At 36.8% G+C, this 19,810-nt stretch overlaps 2 protein-coding genes across 9 annotated transcripts in view; both read left to right on the forward strand.

The window, feature by feature from the left end:
• The window catches only part of AstC-R1 (Allatostatin C receptor 1), a 204,849-nt gene that overhangs the window by 136,610 nt on the left and 48,429 nt on the right, over positions 1-19,810 (forward strand). The window lies entirely within an intron of this gene.
• Positions 18,751-19,312, forward strand: LOC108054755 (uncharacterized). Its single transcript, XM_017137853.3, has one exon. The coding sequence runs from the start codon at positions 18,766-18,768 to the stop codon at positions 19,261-19,263; it is 498 nt and encodes a 165-aa protein (XP_016993342.2). The 5' UTR covers positions 18,751-18,765; the 3' UTR covers positions 19,264-19,312.

The following is a 19,810-nucleotide window of genomic DNA, read 5'->3' on the forward strand; positions in this document are numbered from 1 at the left end:
ACAATTCCATAAGTTTTCTATAATGTATTTTCCTTTGATTTTTACAGATGTCCTTTGTATAGTCCCAAACAATTAACAAAAATGTTTACTAAATTTTTTCGATGTCAGTATTTTTTTAACGTTTTTGATTTTTCATTAAACCAAGTTATTTTTCTTGCCAGAAGGTAGATTATTTTCCAGGGTAGCCCCTTGTAGTTTCCCGTTACCTGTTTGCCTTTCTTTTTATTTACATTATTTACAGCATAATAAACCGTGAGCTGTAAATGCTGTGCACGCTGTTTGTCTACGGTAGGCGAGCAAGGATCTTCGCAGGACATGCAATCTGCCATCTCCCGCACGCCTGCTCCTCGGCCACGCCCATCTGCTCACCCAACGCCTCCCTGCAGCTATTGAGTCTGCTTGGTGGCGAATGCTTGGGCATCTCTTAATAAAAAGCAAATTAGCTGGAGCACATTAAATTGATGTGGCAGAAGGAGTTGGGGCCGAAGGATCCGCCCCTCAAACCGGGGAAAATTAATATTTTCCCCTCCCTTCCGCTGGCTGTCTCCGCCATTTGGCGTCAATTTAATGCCAAGCCATAAAATTTGAAAGGCTAAAAAATTTGCCCAGATCTGCCAAGGATTGTTCATATGAGCATGAAAATGCCGTCATAAATGTTGGCTTGCCTTCATCCCATGTTCCCTTTTTCAGGACGCTCGTCGTTTTTTTTACAGCCATTAGAGTTGGACAGTAAAAACTTTTAATGTTGGTCAGCTGCTGAGGAGTGAACCGACAATTATGGGACCGGCTAATGGTATCTGAAAGACCATTTAAGGACTATATTTGACAGCAGGCGTAGCGAAAAGTGAGGGTGTGGAATGGCGTGTGCATGATAATATTAGAATTCTTGTTCATAAAATGTATTAAAAATTAAAACCAGTTCAAAAGCTCTATAAATATTATCAAAATTAATAAAAGGACTCGCATAATATAAACATTTTCAGCGCTGCCTGAAGTCGAGTGCAACTTCCTTCCTGTAATTTATGTGTCAAATATAAACGTTCCCTCAGCACCTCGGATTTCCTCCCTTAACGCTTTCCTTCGGCTTGTTTCTTTGTATATTTTCCTCGGTTCATTAATTCATTTTAAATTACATGCACGAGCTGGATGCAAATTACAAGCGGCGTATGCCATTGCTCTTGCAATGCCTCTCTTGAATTTACCCTTTCCCTTCCACCCATTGTATGTTTTTGCAAAATCAGCCGTTTAAATGCGTTTTAAATTACTTCCGTCGCGTTATAAGGCGTATTTGGGCGACAAAATGAGGCGTATGACGTTATTATTGCACCCAGATTTTAGGCCAGTGGGTATGGTATATTGCGAATGCATTAACTATGCAAATTGGCAACCTTATTAAATGAATTTTAATTTATTATTATTTCGCTGGCAAGGCAAACAAAAAGTCTACAGCAAGTATAACATGTTAATTAACATTTAATTGCCGAGCGTAATCAGCATTAAATAGGTTAAGTAAATGTTTAATGCCACATAATTGATTAATAAATCAAGTGTCCGCGGGCGCTGCTTTAACTTTTCACACAACAGCTATATTTCCTATTGGGAAAATTCTATTTCCCAAATAAACATTTCCATCGATATTTGCTTAACACTTGATGGTTTTAGGTCCCATATTGGGCGCGTTGAAATTAAATTGATTTTAAGCGAAAAACTATAGGAAAAATAAAACCGTTTGTGTGGGTGTAAAATTGCAAATTATTGTCCAACAATTTAATACGCACATTTTAAAGAAGTCAAACACATGTAAATAATTAAAAATCAGTAAAATTTATAACCAAACATTACCATTGACTTTGATGTATAGAATGGTTATAGTTTAAATTGTTTTTAAACGCCTTTCTGCTAAAGTACATAAATTAGGTGAGTATAAGGTTCACTTTAGTCCAAACTGAAATTGAAATTATTCAACCTAATAAATACATCAAGAAATTTGTCGCAAAAAATCAATTTTTTGTAGGAGTTTTTGATTTTAATTTATAATTTAGCGAGTAAACTGCAATTTTATTACTTACTTTTAATAACTTTTATTCATGCGTAATAAAGAGTTTTATATTCATCAAAAACTTAATATTTAATGCAAGTTCTTAAAATATCGTTTGAATTCTTAAACATTTTTGAAAGAAAATTATAAAATCTTAAACATTAAACCACCCCAATCCCAGTTTGGCCCAATGCATTGACCCGTATTTAAAAAGCACTGGGCTCACACATTTTCCACTTGGCAGGAGGAGGGCTCGTCGAAAAGCGCGTCGATGGACAATTAACCCAATTGCAAAGTGTTGTCAACATGCCGCAAGTCAACTCAACTCAACTCGAGCATTCGCTGCGTATACGTAATGTGGATTGTGGATTGTGCTACCAACACAGTTGCCGCCTGTCTGGCCTGCGACCGTGTTGGTGCCTGTGTGTGTGGGTGTGTTTGCTCGTGTGTGGCATGTAATTGAGTGTGTGCGTGTTACATTTCCTGGTATTGTTCAGCAATTTCCGTTAGCAGGGGTATTGTTTGGTTTTCTTTTTGTTTTTAACAGGACTAAAGGGAGAAGAAGCTAGCGATATAGTCCTACTTTACCGAGAAGCTATAAAGAAGTAATTCGCCTTGCCAACACAAATGGAAAATACTTTGTTAATCGGAAAAAAGAAAATGTTTCATTAAAAATTATTAAATGGTAAGTATCATAATTCTCAAATTTTCTTAACATTTGGAAAAGTTAGAAGTGCTGAAGTAGCAGTTCCAATTTAAAAATGGGGCACTCTAGATACTGTTGACATTTTCCCGCCGTTTGTTTGATGGATGGCCGGCTGGAATGCCCAATATTGCCACAGCACACGGCATGTGACCCAGGTCAACATTGCGTATGCGAAATTTTCAAATTTTTCTTTCCACACAGCAACTGCACGTGCTTGGGTCACCAGTTTATGTCTCTCATAATCTTGAAAATCGACTTGACCAGAGGGTCAGGAAAATAGGGCAGTCCACTCCATTTTTGATAGTTTCCAGATTATTACTCCCACTCATAACATATTATAAAGTTACGCAAAATTAGATCTTAATGTTTCTAATGGGGGTAAAGATCACAATGGCTCTCGGGGGACCTCTACACAATTCATTTGAAAACAACTTGTTAATGACAAACCATTAGAAACTCAATTTTGTTAGTACTTTAATTTGCTTTGATTCTTTGGGTCAAGTAGACTCCTCTTGAGCAGTGCACGAAGTAGTTATGAAATGGTTTAATAAACTTCAATTTGAAGTAGCACAAATAAAGTGAGATAACTAGATAAATGTTATAATAAGTACTGCTACCTTTAAACGTATAAATACATGCTGAGTTAAAAATATATTTTTAAAGTAAGTTGCAAAGATATTAAAAATATATATCAGCCTTAAAAAAGCCAATAAGAATTGCCTTTTACTTAGCAATCGAAGAAATTCTAATAGTCCTCCAATAGCTACATTTGAACATTCCCATCAATGAAACTCCCACCGTGACAGGCTGCATCCATTATTCAGTCTATGATTACTTAAATGGATTGTTCCTTTGCCACATAATCATCGTTGTGGTCCCTCCTCCACCGCATTCTTCGGGCATATTTCATTCGTGTCAATACTGCCCGTTTCTCTTCTCCGCCGGTTTCCTGATCCTTACGGCTCCCTTGTGTGGGACTCCATTGAGCATTGACACATGGCCCATGGATGCCATAAGTCCGGTACCGAGTGCACTTTCTCCTAATGGCTTCAACTGCATTTCCCCAGATGATAAATGGTCCAGGCGATATCTTGGTCCTTCGTTCTCTAGCTGCTCTCAGAACTTGCCTTTTTGCAGTGTTATTTATGTGGTCGAAAATTCAGTTCAGAAGCGGTACCTAATATTATTCGCCACTGAATGCAATGACCTGTTTCCACCCTCCGACAAAAAACTTGTTTAAATTTGATTCGCGCAACTTTTACATCCATCGCTCTGTCGACCGCCTAATTTCAATCGCCCAACGTCGACCATCATTTAATTTATATGCTTGGCCGACTCCTTTTGACGTGGCAACGTGGCGTGAACAAAAAAAACGCAAAAATACACCGAATTCCCTCTGACTCCGTGGGGGAAAAGCCACGCAACCGCAGGTTTTCGCCACCCATATTGCCATCATCCTCCCCCACGGCAGGCATTTGTTTACCCTGCCTCGTTCGCTCAGCTAACTTTTTGTTAAGCTATGTAGATGCCCTATATTTTTGGATGGAAACGGTTATTTTAGATATGGGTAATAAAAATACACTAAAACTATTTAATTCATGAAAAATGAAAATTGAATTTTAAAAATGTATTACATTAATTTTTAGAAATATATATATTCTTATTATAAAGCATTAGGATATTCCAAATTATTTTATTTTTATTTACAAGATTTTTTTAAAAAGCTTCATAGAAAATAAATTAAAGAAAAATAAATATATACATATTTAAAGAGTATATTATCATCAGCGTATTGAACTATATATATCCGCGTTCCTAAAGGGCTTTCTATTTAACTTTTTGGCGGGCACTCGAGTTCGTATTTGTTAAATTGAAAAGCGTTGCGCTGGCGACCGCTGAAAAGGCAAAACAGCAGCTATCCAACTGCTCTCCAATAGCACATCCCCCTGCTCCATTTCCCTCCCGATTTTTCCACCACCCCTCGGCTAAAAAACTCTCAAAATAATTGATGTAAACGCAGCTGAAGGGTTACCCCAAAACATTTCCCGCATTGGTTGTTGTGAAGTATTTGCTGCCTAGTCCCCATTCGTGTCGGTGTTGATATATCGTCAAAAAAGCACAATAAAAAAGTGTAAAAGAGTCTGGTGGTCTAGTTCGGTCGATTCCTCTTAAAGGTCTGCAAAATGCTTTATTTTCAGTTTCCGCCTTTTTACAATAGATGTGGGCGCTCAGTCTTTGACAATTCCTTAGTTGAACTTCAGTTTTCGTTGCAATGAATGTCTGTGCTCTTGAACATTCGATTCTATGATTACAAATCGGTTGACTGGCGCGAAAATGAATGGCAACAACCTGGACATAGCTAGCCACGTGTAAAAACATTAAGCTTTGCGTTTACGCGGGGTAATTATACCGCGATTTTATTCATTTCATTTTAAAAATTTTTAACCCCTCTGAATATGAAATATATTTATTAAGCAATCAATAACTTTGACCATAAAAAGTAAAAGTGTATTTGGTAATTTGAGTTATGGAAGGTCAAAAGTAATTGATAATCACTTTTGACATATTTTTACCAATTACTTAAATAACGAAATTCTACCGATTTTTGCTTTACAACGGTAATGAATATTTTTGAGAAGAGGCCTGAAATTATTTAAAACAAATTATCTAGAACTCTAGTTTTAATGAACTCATATTATCATGAACTCTACCTACGTATTATCAGGAACTCTGCCTCCCTCTCTCTTACTCCCATGGAAATCAGTCTGGTTTGCCGTATGTGCGTGAGTGCGTGTGTGGGTGTGCCCCTAAGTGAGTGTCTCTGTCTGTGTGGGTGTGTCCGTTGTGCGCGTGCCACAATTTTAAGTTCAAGTGTAAATAAAGCCATAGCAAAAGGCGAACGTGAGCGAACAACAAAATTGCAATTACCCCCCAAAGAAGTGGATCGCCCTCCCCATCTCATTCGCTCCTCTCCATTCGTCTCTTTCTCGCCCCTCTTGCTGTCTCTTTCTCCAGAGCTGCCCCGAATCGCATCGAATTTTTATGGTCGCACTTAAGTGCAAATAATGCCAAGGTAAAACAAAAGAAATGACAGACAGAGAGGCGAACACAAAGGGAGATAGAGAGGGGAATATGGGGGAAGTGCAGAGTGGCAAATACTTAGAAAGAGAGAGGAGAAGTGCCAAAGCGATTGGCATCATTTGATTGCATTTATTGGCCACTTGTCCAACAGGAACTTTATAGACGCAATTCAGATCATTTTTCACAATTGCCCTTCTGCATATTCATTGCTCTTATTAAATTCCTGTTGCCAGACAAAATTCTCATTACAAAATTTATGCAAGTTCGAAAAATATTTTCCTGTTAAAAGCACAAGTGGGCAGTAAAAGAATCGATTTGCACAGGTTCCTGGTAAATACTTATTTATAATTTAAAAAATAATTATATTGATTTTTGTATATTAATATAGATATGGGCACTTCCAAAATGTCGCTCGGGACATTTGCACACCTTTAAAGTTTAAAAAAAATTGTAAAACAATGGATTTAAATTTTAATTATGGGCTTTTCCTTTCACTCTTCCCAAGCTCTATTTTTGGTAAAAATCTTGATTTTGTACCACTTTTAGTTTCTAAGATATCGGTAAAAAACTACCGTATTCGCTCGGGACAAAAATAGAAGTGGATTTCGGGGATGTTCATACAACACCAGAAATTAGCTAATTCTGATGGAATATTTGAATGCGATTTTTTTTAGAATGTCGTTCAAACATGTCGCTGTGAAATGCTTTTGGTTTTACTCAAAAATTCTTTGCCGTTTTTTTTTATGCAGTTTCAACCACATTCGCTCGGGACATGTCGCTCGGGATTTCTTTACCTCTATCTCTCAATTGCTGGATGTTTTGCTTTTAACTTAATAGTTTAGCATGTGAATGAAGCATTCAGTACAGAAAAATGTCACATATTAGCATTCCTATAGGATAAATTAACAACAGAAGACAGGTCCAAAAAATAACAAAAATATAGCCAAAAACTGATACTCCAAATTTGTAGTTAAGCTCAGTATCCAACTAATTTGAAACTAATATCGGGGCAAAATCATGTGGAAATATGTTTTATTCAAGTTTCAAGGTTTTTGGCTTGGTGGACTTTTTTTTGGAAGTGCCCATATGCTGTAAAAATAAATGTACAAATGTCCATATCAATATGTATCGAAAATAAAATAAGTTGTTTGGTTTTATCGTATTTTTAGTTTGTTTGCCTAACGTGCGGAACGTGGAATTCCCATTCTATTTACTCAACACATTCGGCACGCACAACTAATTTTATCCATTTTTGATGTAGCCTTAAATAAACACCATAATCCAGGGGTATATAGTAAATTATCTGATTCGTTTGAAGTTATTGATGATTTGTTGGTAAGGTAATGAGGAACAACTTATTAAAATGTATTATTTGCTAACAGATGTCTTAAACAAATAAAATCTAAACGTTCTCAAAAAATATTTTCCAACTGGTATTTCCAATTTACATAAATTTAAAGGAAACTAATTAGGAGGATTAATGGAAAGTATTATTTAAAGAAAAAATTAAATCAATCAAGCTCTGACAACTTATCCTAACCATAAAGGCTTTCTTTTTTTTTTTGGGTTCCCTTCCCCTCAAAAAGCTTAGCAAAATTAATTCGTGGCTTTGGACAACCCATGAAGTCAAGTAATTTGAGTCTTTAACTAAATGCTTTGGGAAATTGTCCTGGTAACACATGTTCGCATTACGAATTACAGTGAGCTGAGCCGAAATAGATCACCCACCAAAAATATTCACGTAAGCGAGACCTCATCCATCATCATCATCGGGATGGCAGGTTGTAAAAGTGTTGCCTACTTTTGGGATTCGGCAATGACTGACTGACACCTCTTCTCAAACGCTCTCTCCTCACCTGGTGGCTTCTCTTTACACCTGAGCCACCTGTCACTCAGGGTATTCCCCTGATCTCTGACCAGGCGTGCGTGATGTACGAGTTTGTTTTTCACCTTGCGCAAACTTTAATATCCGCGAAGTTTATGCACTGCAAAAGTTAATTGGATTTTCAAATATAATTTGTCTTGGTTGGTATTGTTTTAAGAACTAAATTAATTTAAATTCAAAATGTTTGTCCAAGAATTTGTATGTCTGTATTGAGCCCATCAGAATCATTTCACTTATTTGCAGCCCAAAATAGAATAGTTTTTCTGGGCGCGAACTTAGTGAAATGTATAAAAGTGAACACAGTGGTGTAGGTTTAAAGCATTTATTTGAGTAAATATAACAAATACACATAAATATAATGTGCGTTTGATATTACTAATACTCATTGTACTCATACAAAATATCCTAAAGTTCTCCTTAATATCACAAACTCCTCCTAAATGAATTTCTTCGTACGCCACTGTTTACTTTTTATTCTTTGTCAGAGCAAGGCACAAATTAATCGCTCCCCATTAACTTTGATTTATGAGTCTCGCTTGAGTTTCTCTCATCTGTGATATTAAAGCGGGGAATGGGAAAAGAAACTGGGCGTGGCTGGTATTTACTCCCTGTTCGCCATATTTTGTACATATTATTTATAGTTTTGCTACCGCTTTGCCACCCCGCTGTCTTACAAAGTGATAGGTTTCGTGGGTAACAAATGTTTCTTCGGGGTTAATAGACGGTCAAAGCGTTTTGTTTATTTGTTTCTGAATGGGTGCGGTTGTTCGGGAAAAAAATAAAATAAATTGAGCTAGAAATATAGGAAATAATTGTAGCTATGCTCGATTACTTTTGTCTAAGATTTGTATTTTTATCTATTGGCTAATATTTAAAAAGTTTTTTAAGCGTTTTAGCTCACCATGTCGCCTACCTTTTCACAAAAAATCTAAATATATATTCAGTTAATTACAATCAGGAATGTTGACAATTTCAATTTTTCTTTACTTTTTTTTTAGTTTTCTTTTATTAGGGAAATTGTGAACATTTTTTCCTAGCACACGCTGTCAGAGCTTTTAAGAATTACAAGAATTTATGCGAATTTATACATTCCGCCCCGTGTTACCTCCCATCCGTCTCTCTGCGTTAATTTGATTTAGACACATTGCTGAACGAACCTTTTCTCTTTGGCCAAGAGAAAGCTGCTGTGGCGTCGCTTTACTCATTAAATTTAATTTCATTTGATGCACAGCAGAGGGTGGGGAAAAAGGGGTACACCAGGGTATTTAGTAAACAAAGTCAGCGCCACACAAGCGTCATAAATTGGCTGCTGATATTTCACACATGCTGGCCAACACTGGGTGAGCAGAGGGGAGAGCGGTGCTTATCGGCATGGATATATATAATACACATATTCACCGACCAAGTGGCGCTAATGAAATGCTTAATTTACCAGATTCCGATCCTGGAGCAGAGAAATCTTTGGCCAAATGTTCCTCACGTTGGGATCAAAACTTAGATAGGCACGTTTTACCATTGTGGATTTTTATGATATTTTATTGCTGCCGATTTTCATTCTCCGATATTCTGCTTTCAATAATCAATAAATTGGGTGGCGATGAATTCTTTGTTTGTTCAACAATTGCACAAGTGATTGACTTGCCTGCAGTTGAACACATTTTTGATACTGCCAACAGCGTAGTTTTGAGTGAATTGAATAAGGAATCGACTAGTTGGGAAATACAAAATTTCAGATTGGTATATGTACTTAAATATTTTATAATGTTTGCAATATAATACAGAAAAGTTTAAAAAATACATAAATAGCCTTTTATCTAACTTAAAGTTAAGCTAAAAAAGTATGAAAACCTTATTTCGCTTGATTCCAAATCAAATCCCTGTCGATGCTTCAGCTCACACGGAGTTGTTTTTCCTTTTCCGTCTACTCTGCTTTTCCTGCATTAAAATGCCATTCAAATTACGCAAATGTGGACGAGGAGAGAGCTGGATGGAGAACGTCTTCACATATCACTTTGCATTAAATTTGCCACAGATGCATGAACCCTGAATGGAAACAGGGCATCCAGAAAAATCCGAGCTCAGCACAATAATCAAAGTTACTGCTCGCAGACAGACTGTGTATACAAACATGAATGTACATTTTTGGTCATTGGCTTTTGCATAAATTGTGAGGCGAAGGCAAAGGAGCAGCAACATAAAATCAAATAAAATAAAGTAAAATAAAAATATATTTATTTTTATATGCAATGAACTTTCCTTGTGGAAAACTACACACATGCCGCATTTAAGCCGCCATTATGGCCCTCAAAAAAAGAAAATGGGAGATGGAGATGGAGTGGGGATTTCACTTGTCTATTTCCGGTTTGTGCGCCATTTTTGTCGCCCAACCGACGTTTTTGTTGTTGCTATCATTGTTGCTCTTTGCGGTTATCTAAACGTTTTGTTTTCGTTGCTTTTTGCATTTCAATTTCGGCTGTTTTTTGGCCCCATTTTTAGCCTTCTTCAGTTGGCTTCCCTTTTTGTAGCTGCGTAGCAGACTTTCCCCACCCATTTACTTCCCATTTCTGCCGTTATGCCCTTTTTTATGGTGATTTTGTTGATTTTGCTTTTCCGGACACCGGAAATTACCTTGAATCAAGGCGGTGACTTGATGCCCTTACACATAGAAAAGGGCTGGTAAATAGCTATGCAGGTGTTGGAATAAAGGCATCGCTCTGTTGAAAATACAACGAAAGGAATGTATAAGACTTTTGAATTTAAATTTAACTAAATTTAACTAACAAGTGTCATATTTAGTGGTTTTAATTTATAAACTGTCTAAAATGCTTTTCCTTGCTTTTATTGTTTACCAATTTTTTAAGAAATATTTATTTACTTTATGGCCTTAGTGAGTAAAGTAAATTGTAATTGTAAGAGTAAATTAAAATAAGAAAGAATTAAATTAATTAAACAGAGTAAAATAGTTCTTAAATCAAATCAAGTTAGAGTAGCCACAAAATAGGAACTATACCATACCATACTGCGTGTTATTTTCGCTGCGGTGAGAAGTTCAGCTTAAATTGGAGACACCCAAAAAATAGGAGAGCTGGCATGATACGCTCCATTTGGTTTTCTACTTTCTCTGGATATTGGGCGGCACAACTTTAATTTGAATTGGTGAATTGGTGACCAAGTGTCCGAGATTGAATTGTACAATAATCAAATAATAAGTGCTGGGACCAGGACCTCTCGCAGGTTTCTTGAACGGATTTGCAATTCGAGTTCGTATTCATTGATTAAAATCAATAAAAATCAACTTACTCACAAATCAATTTGTGCAGAGCCTCCTTTCAGAGGAGCCAACAAATTACATTATCAGAAGAGGATGCTAGGCAAATAAAGATAAGGGCAGAGGGATTTTGAGGGTGTCCCGAGCATTTTATATAAATTCATGATGGGCCAACAAAAAAATTAAAACGATAAAAAGGAGCCTGCATAAGGCATGAGGGGTGGGAAGATGGATCCCGCCCAAGGATGTGGGTTCCTTTTAAGGTTTTCAGCCAGTTTTCCTGGCTTCTTGTTGGCAGTCAGGCAGGCATACTTAATGAGACCAGTGTTTTCGGGACGCTGGCTTGGAAAATGAAGCTGGAGGTTGAGTAGGGCTAAGGCTAAAAGGTTCGACAATATATCCATTGTCTTAGCAACAGGCATCACATTAACTTGTGTTTATTTATAGAGAATCATTCATTCTTAAAGTTGTGCCAAAATTTTGGCATCGGTTTATTGATGGTTGTATGTTTACAGCAAAAATATATGATTTAAGGCAAATAAAGCTCAAAAATGGTTTTCATCCAATTAAACTAATAAACTTCTTATTGAAATACCATTCAAAACCGAATTGCACTTGCAATTAATTTTCTAAAGGTGCTTGTCGAAGAAAGCCCTTGGCTAGAAACTAGTGAACAATAGAAGCGAAATTCTTAGTAAATGAGTCAAACGAAGATGATTTATTACGAGTGCAAGGCAAATTACACAAATAATTTCTGAGGTAAATTGCATAGAGGCACACAGCTGCCATGACAACAGTTCCCTGTGGGTTGTTATACCCGAAGGGCTGACATTAATCCATGAAAATATTGAAATAAAATCAGCTTTGTGCCCGCGTCTGAATAAAACCCAACAAGCCAAGGAGTTCGGGGCAGGAATCTGAAGGGATTTAACTATTCGAACGCCCGACTGGCACTGGTTTAAATCTCAACAGCAGAAAGTTGGGGCCTCGGGGCGTCAGGCATGAAATAGAGTCGGATCCTGTCACATACACGCAAAAAAACAACTTCGATCAAATGGTAAATTTCTAGTATTTATATGCAAATAATTTTTACCATGCAATACTGGTAAAATAGATATTAAATAATATCATATAGCCGAATTCCACCTAATTCCCAAAGACACATTCGAAATTCTAGCCTGCTGTTTACATTTCGAGCATATCAAATGGACATGCTGCCTGTCAAGTTAAAATTGATAACATCGTTTTATATTAAGGTTTTTTTTGGGTGTATGAGCTCCGAGCAGGGAGAGTCCATATGTATTATTCGGCATTGTCTAGTGTGCATAGTATTCTGTGCTGCTGTCGGAGGACAATATTGCCCTGCCATTCCTGCAGTTGTTCTGTGACATGCATAACGGGATTTGATTCTGATGCTTTTTGCGCCTGGCATCAAAAATGTAAGCAAATCAGTCAAAGGATGTTGGGCAAAAAGTGCACACACATCGGGCAACTTGACGGAGCTTAGCAACAACAACTGAGCCGGGTCGGGAATAAAGTAAAACAAAAAGCTATATAGGTCAACACTGCTTTCGAGATGGCCCACGGCATGTTTTACTCGAAAGGCAAACAGAAAAAGATTTAAATTTAATGGAAAATGTTCAGCATAAACAGATTTGAAGTCGAGTGCCCGGAGCGAAAAAATGTGTGCGTTCTTCTGCTGCCACGACATTCTGCTGCCAGTCAACCAGTCAACACAAACGTACGAGTATTTATAAGAAACTCGTGTTTGTCAAATGTGAATTATCGGCAAGTGTTATGAAGATGTCTTTTTCGTCGGCTTCTTTGCACAACAAGTGCCAATAGATACTTGTTTGTTAGACAACAAAAGCTGGATTCCAGCTTTGTTCTTTTTATTTAATTACACTGAAGAACCTACTATTTGATAGAGCTAATCTTACGATTGACAGATGGATGGAAATACCGAAATGTTTTTTTTATAATTCTTCACTCTTTGATTAAAAGCAAGAGCACAGAGATATCAGTTGTTTATTATTATTTATTCTTTTATTAACTTTCAATATGGAAATATTAAAGTTATCCATTATAGTTGGTTAAAATATTTTAAATTATGATTTATTGAAATTAAATATTAATAGCAAATAAAAAATCACACTTATGTAATATTTTCTTCACTAATTTAAATATTTTAGAATTAAATAAAGCAGTTCAATATTTTTTGTAAAATAAGTTGTTGTACATAATTCAAATATATTTGAGCACAGGTATGTACATATGAAATATAAAACTTTAATTCAAAATGCAGATTATTTGTATAACTCTATTGTATTTTCTGTTCATGATTTCAAAATGTATTCTGTTACTTTTATTGTAAGTGCCAGGAATAATTCTTTTGGTTTAAGCTAACTGCACCGTTTGACTTTAACAACTGAAGACTTTTTAAACGTACCTGTATCATAATAAAAATTTTCTCTGGCTTTGCCCTAATTTTCCCAGACTGTGCTAAGAAAACTCCACCTAAGTGGCATTCCTACGACTAAATCTATATATATTTCTCCGCCTGTCCAATGCCTCATTGATCCAAGGACATAAACTTGTTGGTTTTCTTATCTCTTTGTTGAGACAAACATATTGGCAGACGCGAGCAGACATCATAGACCGACCGGCCTAGACGGGCTTAGAGGGTTAAGGTTTGAGGGTTGGGGGTTAGACGGGCAGACATGCTAACTATGGCTATGAATCAGGTTTGTATGAAAGATGAGCCAACTCGTCTCAGCATTGAGCCCCAATAAAACTCAAACTTGGAGTAATTGCTTTCCGTCTGGGGAAGAGATGAAGCCGACTTCATAAAAATGCCATAACTCGACTGGTTTACCCCTTAACACTTTTTCTTGTGCATTTCTTCTGATATAAATTTACCAATTTGCCATGGCATTTGTTTTTACAGCTCCAGACGACGACGATGCGTGGATAAAGTTTATGCAAATTGCCGCGTTTGATGGTGTGCGATTTTTATATGTCCTACATCACCCTTGTGGGTGTTAAGGGGTTAAGTGACTCCACTGCACAAAATGGCTAAATGTCATACACAATGGTAATTAACCCAATTTGGCTGGCGGTGTTAATGCTGCCTATGATGATGGCTTGATGGCGTTTCGGCCCAGTCGAGCAAAACATTTGCAATGGAAATTAATGAACGGGGTAATAAGCGACTGGCTGCCCGCCTCTTCCCCTGGAAAAGCCACAGAAGTTGGGGAAATCCCTCCTTGTTATGCCGAGCAAATTGCCATCATGTGTTCGTGGGCGGAGGAACCTCGCCTCAATTGCAATTTGAATGGAGGAGCCGCAGCCACTTGGCCCCGATTGTTGACTGACTTTAAGTAGGGTCGATGGGCTGGCATTATGGTGCTGATGTAGTTTCTGAACATGTTAACCATGCAATTGGCAGATTACGAGCTCCCGAGGGCACTTTGCATTTGGTTATTGCACAGGAACGAAGTCTTAACAGGGACTTGGCATGAAAAGTATTTTAAGTCCAGGACAATTGCCAGCGGAAGTCACCGAAATAAATATTTTAAATAATTTACAAGTTTCTGTTAACCCTTCTACTGAATGCGGATTCAAGTAATAACTGACCCAAGCGATAAATTCCCTGATTAGGTGGCATAAAAGCCTTTATTTTTGTTATCATCATATCGAGACATTTTTAGACTGATTTTAGACCATTTAGTTACACTATCTTCATGATCTGTTCTCAACAAGTTGAAGCTTTAAGGCCTGCATTACAAATTAAATTTTTTCTATAACAAATCCGAAATAAGTCTTCAATTGAAAGGTAAACTGAAATACAAGCCAAAAGCACTTTTGACCCCAGATAAATAATGGGAATAAATAAAGAAAAACAAACTCCAATTCGACCGCATCATTGTCACTCAATTTGCCAGTCTGACATTTGAACTGTTTGAACCTTCCGAGTGGGCCAGACGTTCTAACCCAAGAAAAAACTGCAGCCATTGATTCGGCCAAAAGTAAGACTGGGGACTTAAGGCTACCACGGCAGACCAACAAGTGTGAACCTTGGGGCAGGGAGTAATTTGTAAATGTCCTTAACATGAAATCAAGACACAAAAAACTGCTTCAGGCAGCCCAAAAAAGGAGCCGCTGATCCATACATGACCTAGCCACTTCTGCCTCAAATTTCTTTCCCCCTCGATATCCTTTAATTTTTACATCTTCGCCAAGTCATGAGCCTTGTCTTCGAAGCCTACGACCCAAAAAAGGCCAAAATTGGGGACCACCGCTTGGAAACTGTTGACAATTTGAATTTTAGCAATCACAGCCAGATGGCCCAAGGAATGAAAACTGCACTGAAAATAAATACACAGGTTTTAAAATCTATATAAGCATACACAAAACGAAACAGGCTGACTTTGTAAGGAAAACTTATACATTTTACAACACACAATATTTAATAAAAAATTAAAAAAGGATAAATAATTTTTTAAAATGATAAAACCCATATTTTTCAAAGTGTAAAGTAAGCGGAATACATGAAAACGTTTTCCCCCAAAGAAAAAAAAAAATCACAGTTTCCACGTGCTACAAGACAAAGGATGTTGGGCAAGTTTTTCAGCAATCTGCATGTAAAATATTTAACACGAAATGTTTTTGTATAGTCTCCCATTTTCATTATATTTGAGCACGAATTGCTGCCTGGCCCAAGGGCTTCCAAGGGTTGTGTTTGTTGGGTCGGGAGGAAGCTGGATGGGATTATAGGGGGAGTAGGGAAACCTCCGGAGCGTGGGCTGAAAAATAATGAGCGTCATGCTGCGTCGTCTGATAAATATAGCGCACACAAATTTATATATGGGCAACAGTTGTTGATGCCATAAGCGATAAATTTTTGCCAACTCATGGCAAATTGTGAATATGCTGGGGGATATGTACATTAGGGCGGTCCACATTTGTATGGAAAATTTTAAGGTCCTACTCTCACCCGCTTATACGGTGCGCATTGTGGTATTCAAGGTATACCAAAAGACAATTTTTAAAAAAATCGTGTTTTAGGGTCTGCGATTTGGTTTCAAAGTTTATCACCCATACGCACTGTTGCCTTCGATCAAAAAGTTTTTCTGATCAAGGTGGCATAGATATCAACAATTCAGTTGATGTTTTACTCTCCTTTTTTTTACGAATTATTTCAACGAAATTCATAATCACTATGGACGGCAGTCCATGTAGTGACGAAGCGCACCAGGAGAGTGTGCGAAGGCGACTACTATATATACACGAAGAAATGAAAATCTACTGTGATGGTCCGATCATAATGAATGATACACCTATCGAAAGGTATAGCTAAAACTAACAGGATTGCATACCAAGACTTTAAAAAAATCAATTGGCTTGGGAGAGAGAGCGGTGAAAGTGAAAAAGTGAAAATTTCGAAATTTGGAGCTGTTGGGGCCGGTGGGGATAAATGCCCCCTCGCAATATTTTAGTTGTATTCCTTTTGAAAATACCCGTCGAATGAGGGGTCATTTGTCAAAATCCGACTCTCCGTTCCAAAGTTATAGCCAAAATAAGATTTTCTTCTTCTTCCCAAAATGAAAATTTAATTCTGTTTGTCAGTTTGTCCACTTGTCCACTTGTCCACTTGTCCACTTGTCCACTTGTCCACTTGTCCAAAATATGTTTTTTAAGTTCTGAAAATTTGATATGACGTTCATCACATCGATATTAAAAACTTTTGTTCTACCACTTTTGGAAAAACCCGCTAGTTTAGCGGGAAAACAGCTATAAATAGCTAAAATTCGGAAAGCCGTAACTTCTATACTACTAAAGCTACAGACTTGTGCTGCATCTCGTTTGAAAGGTATTTTTAAATGCTATAAACGCCTTTTATATGCAATTTGTGTAAATGTAACAGTTAAAAAAATATGAACAAAAGACAATTTTTTAAAACTTTTTTTTTAGCTTTTTTTTATTTTTCTCAAAAACGGCTCTAACGATTTTCTTTAAAACCTTAAACTGTATAGCCCTTGAGATTCCTTAAATTTTGGTATATAACACATTACTGTAAAAAGTCACGTTTAAAAGTTATTTTTATACGAAAATAGCCACTTTTGCCAGCTCGAACAATTAACGCTCCCTGAGTATTGAATTTTGTGTGAGGGTATCCGAACTGCATTTTAGGGTCATGGAATCAGTAAATTTGCACTTAAGAGTTCCATATAGGAATCTTTTGTTCTACGACTTTTGGAAAAAGCCGCTACTTTAGCGGGAAAAAGCTAAAAATAGCTAAATTTCGTTAGTTTGTAAGTTCTACACTACTAAAGGTACAGACATGTGCTATACCTCGATTAAAAGGTATTTTGAAATACTTCAACGCCTTTTTAACTTAATTTGTTAAAATACAATAGTTTAAAAATTATGATTGACCAATTTAAATTTAAATGTATATATTAGCTCCTATGAGAGCAAATGTAAACAAACAAAAACTTCTGATATCAAATAAAAACACCTCTTAACGAGGTAAAAAACTAGTGACGACCGCACCTTCAACATACAAAAGTTCTGATATCAACATTTGTGACGAAAAATTATTACACTCGTCATTAAATAGACTTTCTAATATTTTTTCATTCGGCACGCTGCAATAGTAAATGCCTGTAAAGGGAAAAAGGCTGGAATAGTTTGCTAGGACGGGCCGAATGAGAAAAGATTAGAAAGTCTATTTAATGACGAGTGTAATAATTTTTCGTCACAAATGTTGATATCAGAACTTTTGTATGTTGAAGGTGCGGTCGTCACTAGTTTTTTACCTCGTTAAGAGGTGTTTTTATTTGATTTGACAAGACAAGAAATGGGAGAGCGATTTTTTTCGACCAAATTCGAACTGGTATACATGTCGTATGAGTAATTTTAAAGAAAACTTTGAAGACGTTTCGCAAGGTCTAAATCTCGAAAAAAAATTGTTTTGTTTTCACATACATTTTTTGCATACTTTAATATACCATGTTAAGGGGTGAGAAAAGAATTTCATTTTTTGGACCGCCCTAATGTACATAATATATTTATATGTATGCGGATATATTTATTAAGGAATGAGGCGACAATTATATGGTGCTACAGCAGGGGGTTATGTTGTTGAAGTGATTTTCTAATTTAACGAGCTAATTTGAAAAGGAAGCCCTAATTCTTGATAAATCTGTTTAATAATCAAGTTGTACTTAGAATGAGAAATTATCTTTTAAAATAGAAGTGACATGTGGTTGCTTTTAAAATGTGCCACCAAAAACAAAGTATAATTTAATTTATTACTTACATAGATGTTTTATTATTTATTCTGCTTACTTTATTTCGCTGTACTTCTTATTACTTGTATAGATGGATTATTATTTATTCTGCTTACTTTAAATAATATCTTTGGTATGACAAATAATATAGAATAAGAATTAAACAGACCACCTAACAATGGTAAGCACGTTGTTCAACCAAAAGCTCGTGCTATTTGTTCCAAAAAGCCTTGTGTTTGCAGATGAATTTCAAAGAAAATAATACTAACTCTCGATTGTTTTAAATTAAATACCCAAAAACTTTCCACATCATAAAAGCTCTCTGCCACTAACGATTGCCTCTTCTTTTTGTTCTTCAGACAACTGTCTTTACCAAAGAAGAGTTCATGCAAACACAGATTGGCGGTTTGAAGACAAGAACTTTTAGATTTCGACCTATAAAAAGGCAGTCTTAGTCTAAAGATTTATAGTTATCCGGTAACACAGCTCAAGATGTGTTCCAAACTCACCCTGCTTCTGGGCTTAGTAGCCTTAGTAGCAGCTGCTTCTGCCGTCGATGATCCAACATCACCAACATCTCCGACTTCTCCAACTTCTCCGACGTCTCCAACTTCGCCAACTGATTCAGCTTCACCGACTTCTCCTACTTCTCCAACAACACCAACTTCTCCGAGTACTCCAACTTCTCCCACTTCTCCAAGCACACCAGATGCTGCTACTACTGCCACCACTGCAGCCTCGACTTCGACCACGACTACCACAGCAAAGACTCGCAAGTTGCGCAGGCGCCGAAGGTTCCGCATCCGCAGGTTCAGGAGGGGCAATGGTGGCCGCAGATTCGGTAGACGCCGATTCCGTGAAAGAAATTTTGGAGGACGCAGATTCCGTGAACGCAATTTCGAAGGACGCAGATTCCGTGAAGGCAATTTCGAGGGACGCAGATTTCGGGATGGCGAATTCCGTGAGCGCAGATTTGAAAGCATCATCTAAGCCCTATCCATCGTTTTATTAATAAAATAATATCGAAATATCAAGTTAATTTTTAATTTTCTGGCTTTGCTTAGAAGGACATCAAATGAATATCCATGGGTGGAATAATACCGTAAAATGATTAGGTCAATCGACATCCTCGAGTAATACTGTACGATATTGCGTTGTCATCGTGGCATCGAAATATAGGAAATTTATATTACAAAAGTTATAAAGACTGCATGTTTTTTTGTTTGTCATCGCCATACAGATGTAAGAAATTATACAATTTTTCTGATTGCAATATTATAAAAATAATATAATAGCTTGAATCTTTAAAATCTAACTTTTGACGAACATTAAAATAGGTCAATTAACAAAATTAATTATAGAAATATATAAGGGATTAAATAGTAACATATCACTATGGACGGCAGTCCATGTAGTGACGAAGCGCACCAGGAGAGTGTGCGAAGGCGACTACTATATATACACGAAGAAATGAAAATCTACTGTGATGGTCCGATCATAATGAATGATACACCTATCGAAAGGTATAGCTAAAACT

Source organism: Drosophila takahashii, chromosome 3L (genome assembly GCF_030179915.1).
Source record: "Drosophila takahashii strain IR98-3 E-12201 chromosome 3L, DtakHiC1v2, whole genome shotgun sequence".
NCBI classification, from domain to species: domain Eukaryota; kingdom Metazoa; phylum Arthropoda; class Insecta; order Diptera; family Drosophilidae; genus Drosophila; species Drosophila takahashii.

Excerpts from the sequence above, each read along its gene's own strand:
- LOC108054755 (XM_017137853.3), top strand. The coding sequence starts at position 18,766 with ATGTGTTCCAAACTCACCCTGCTTCTGGGCTTAGTAGCCTTAGTAGCA.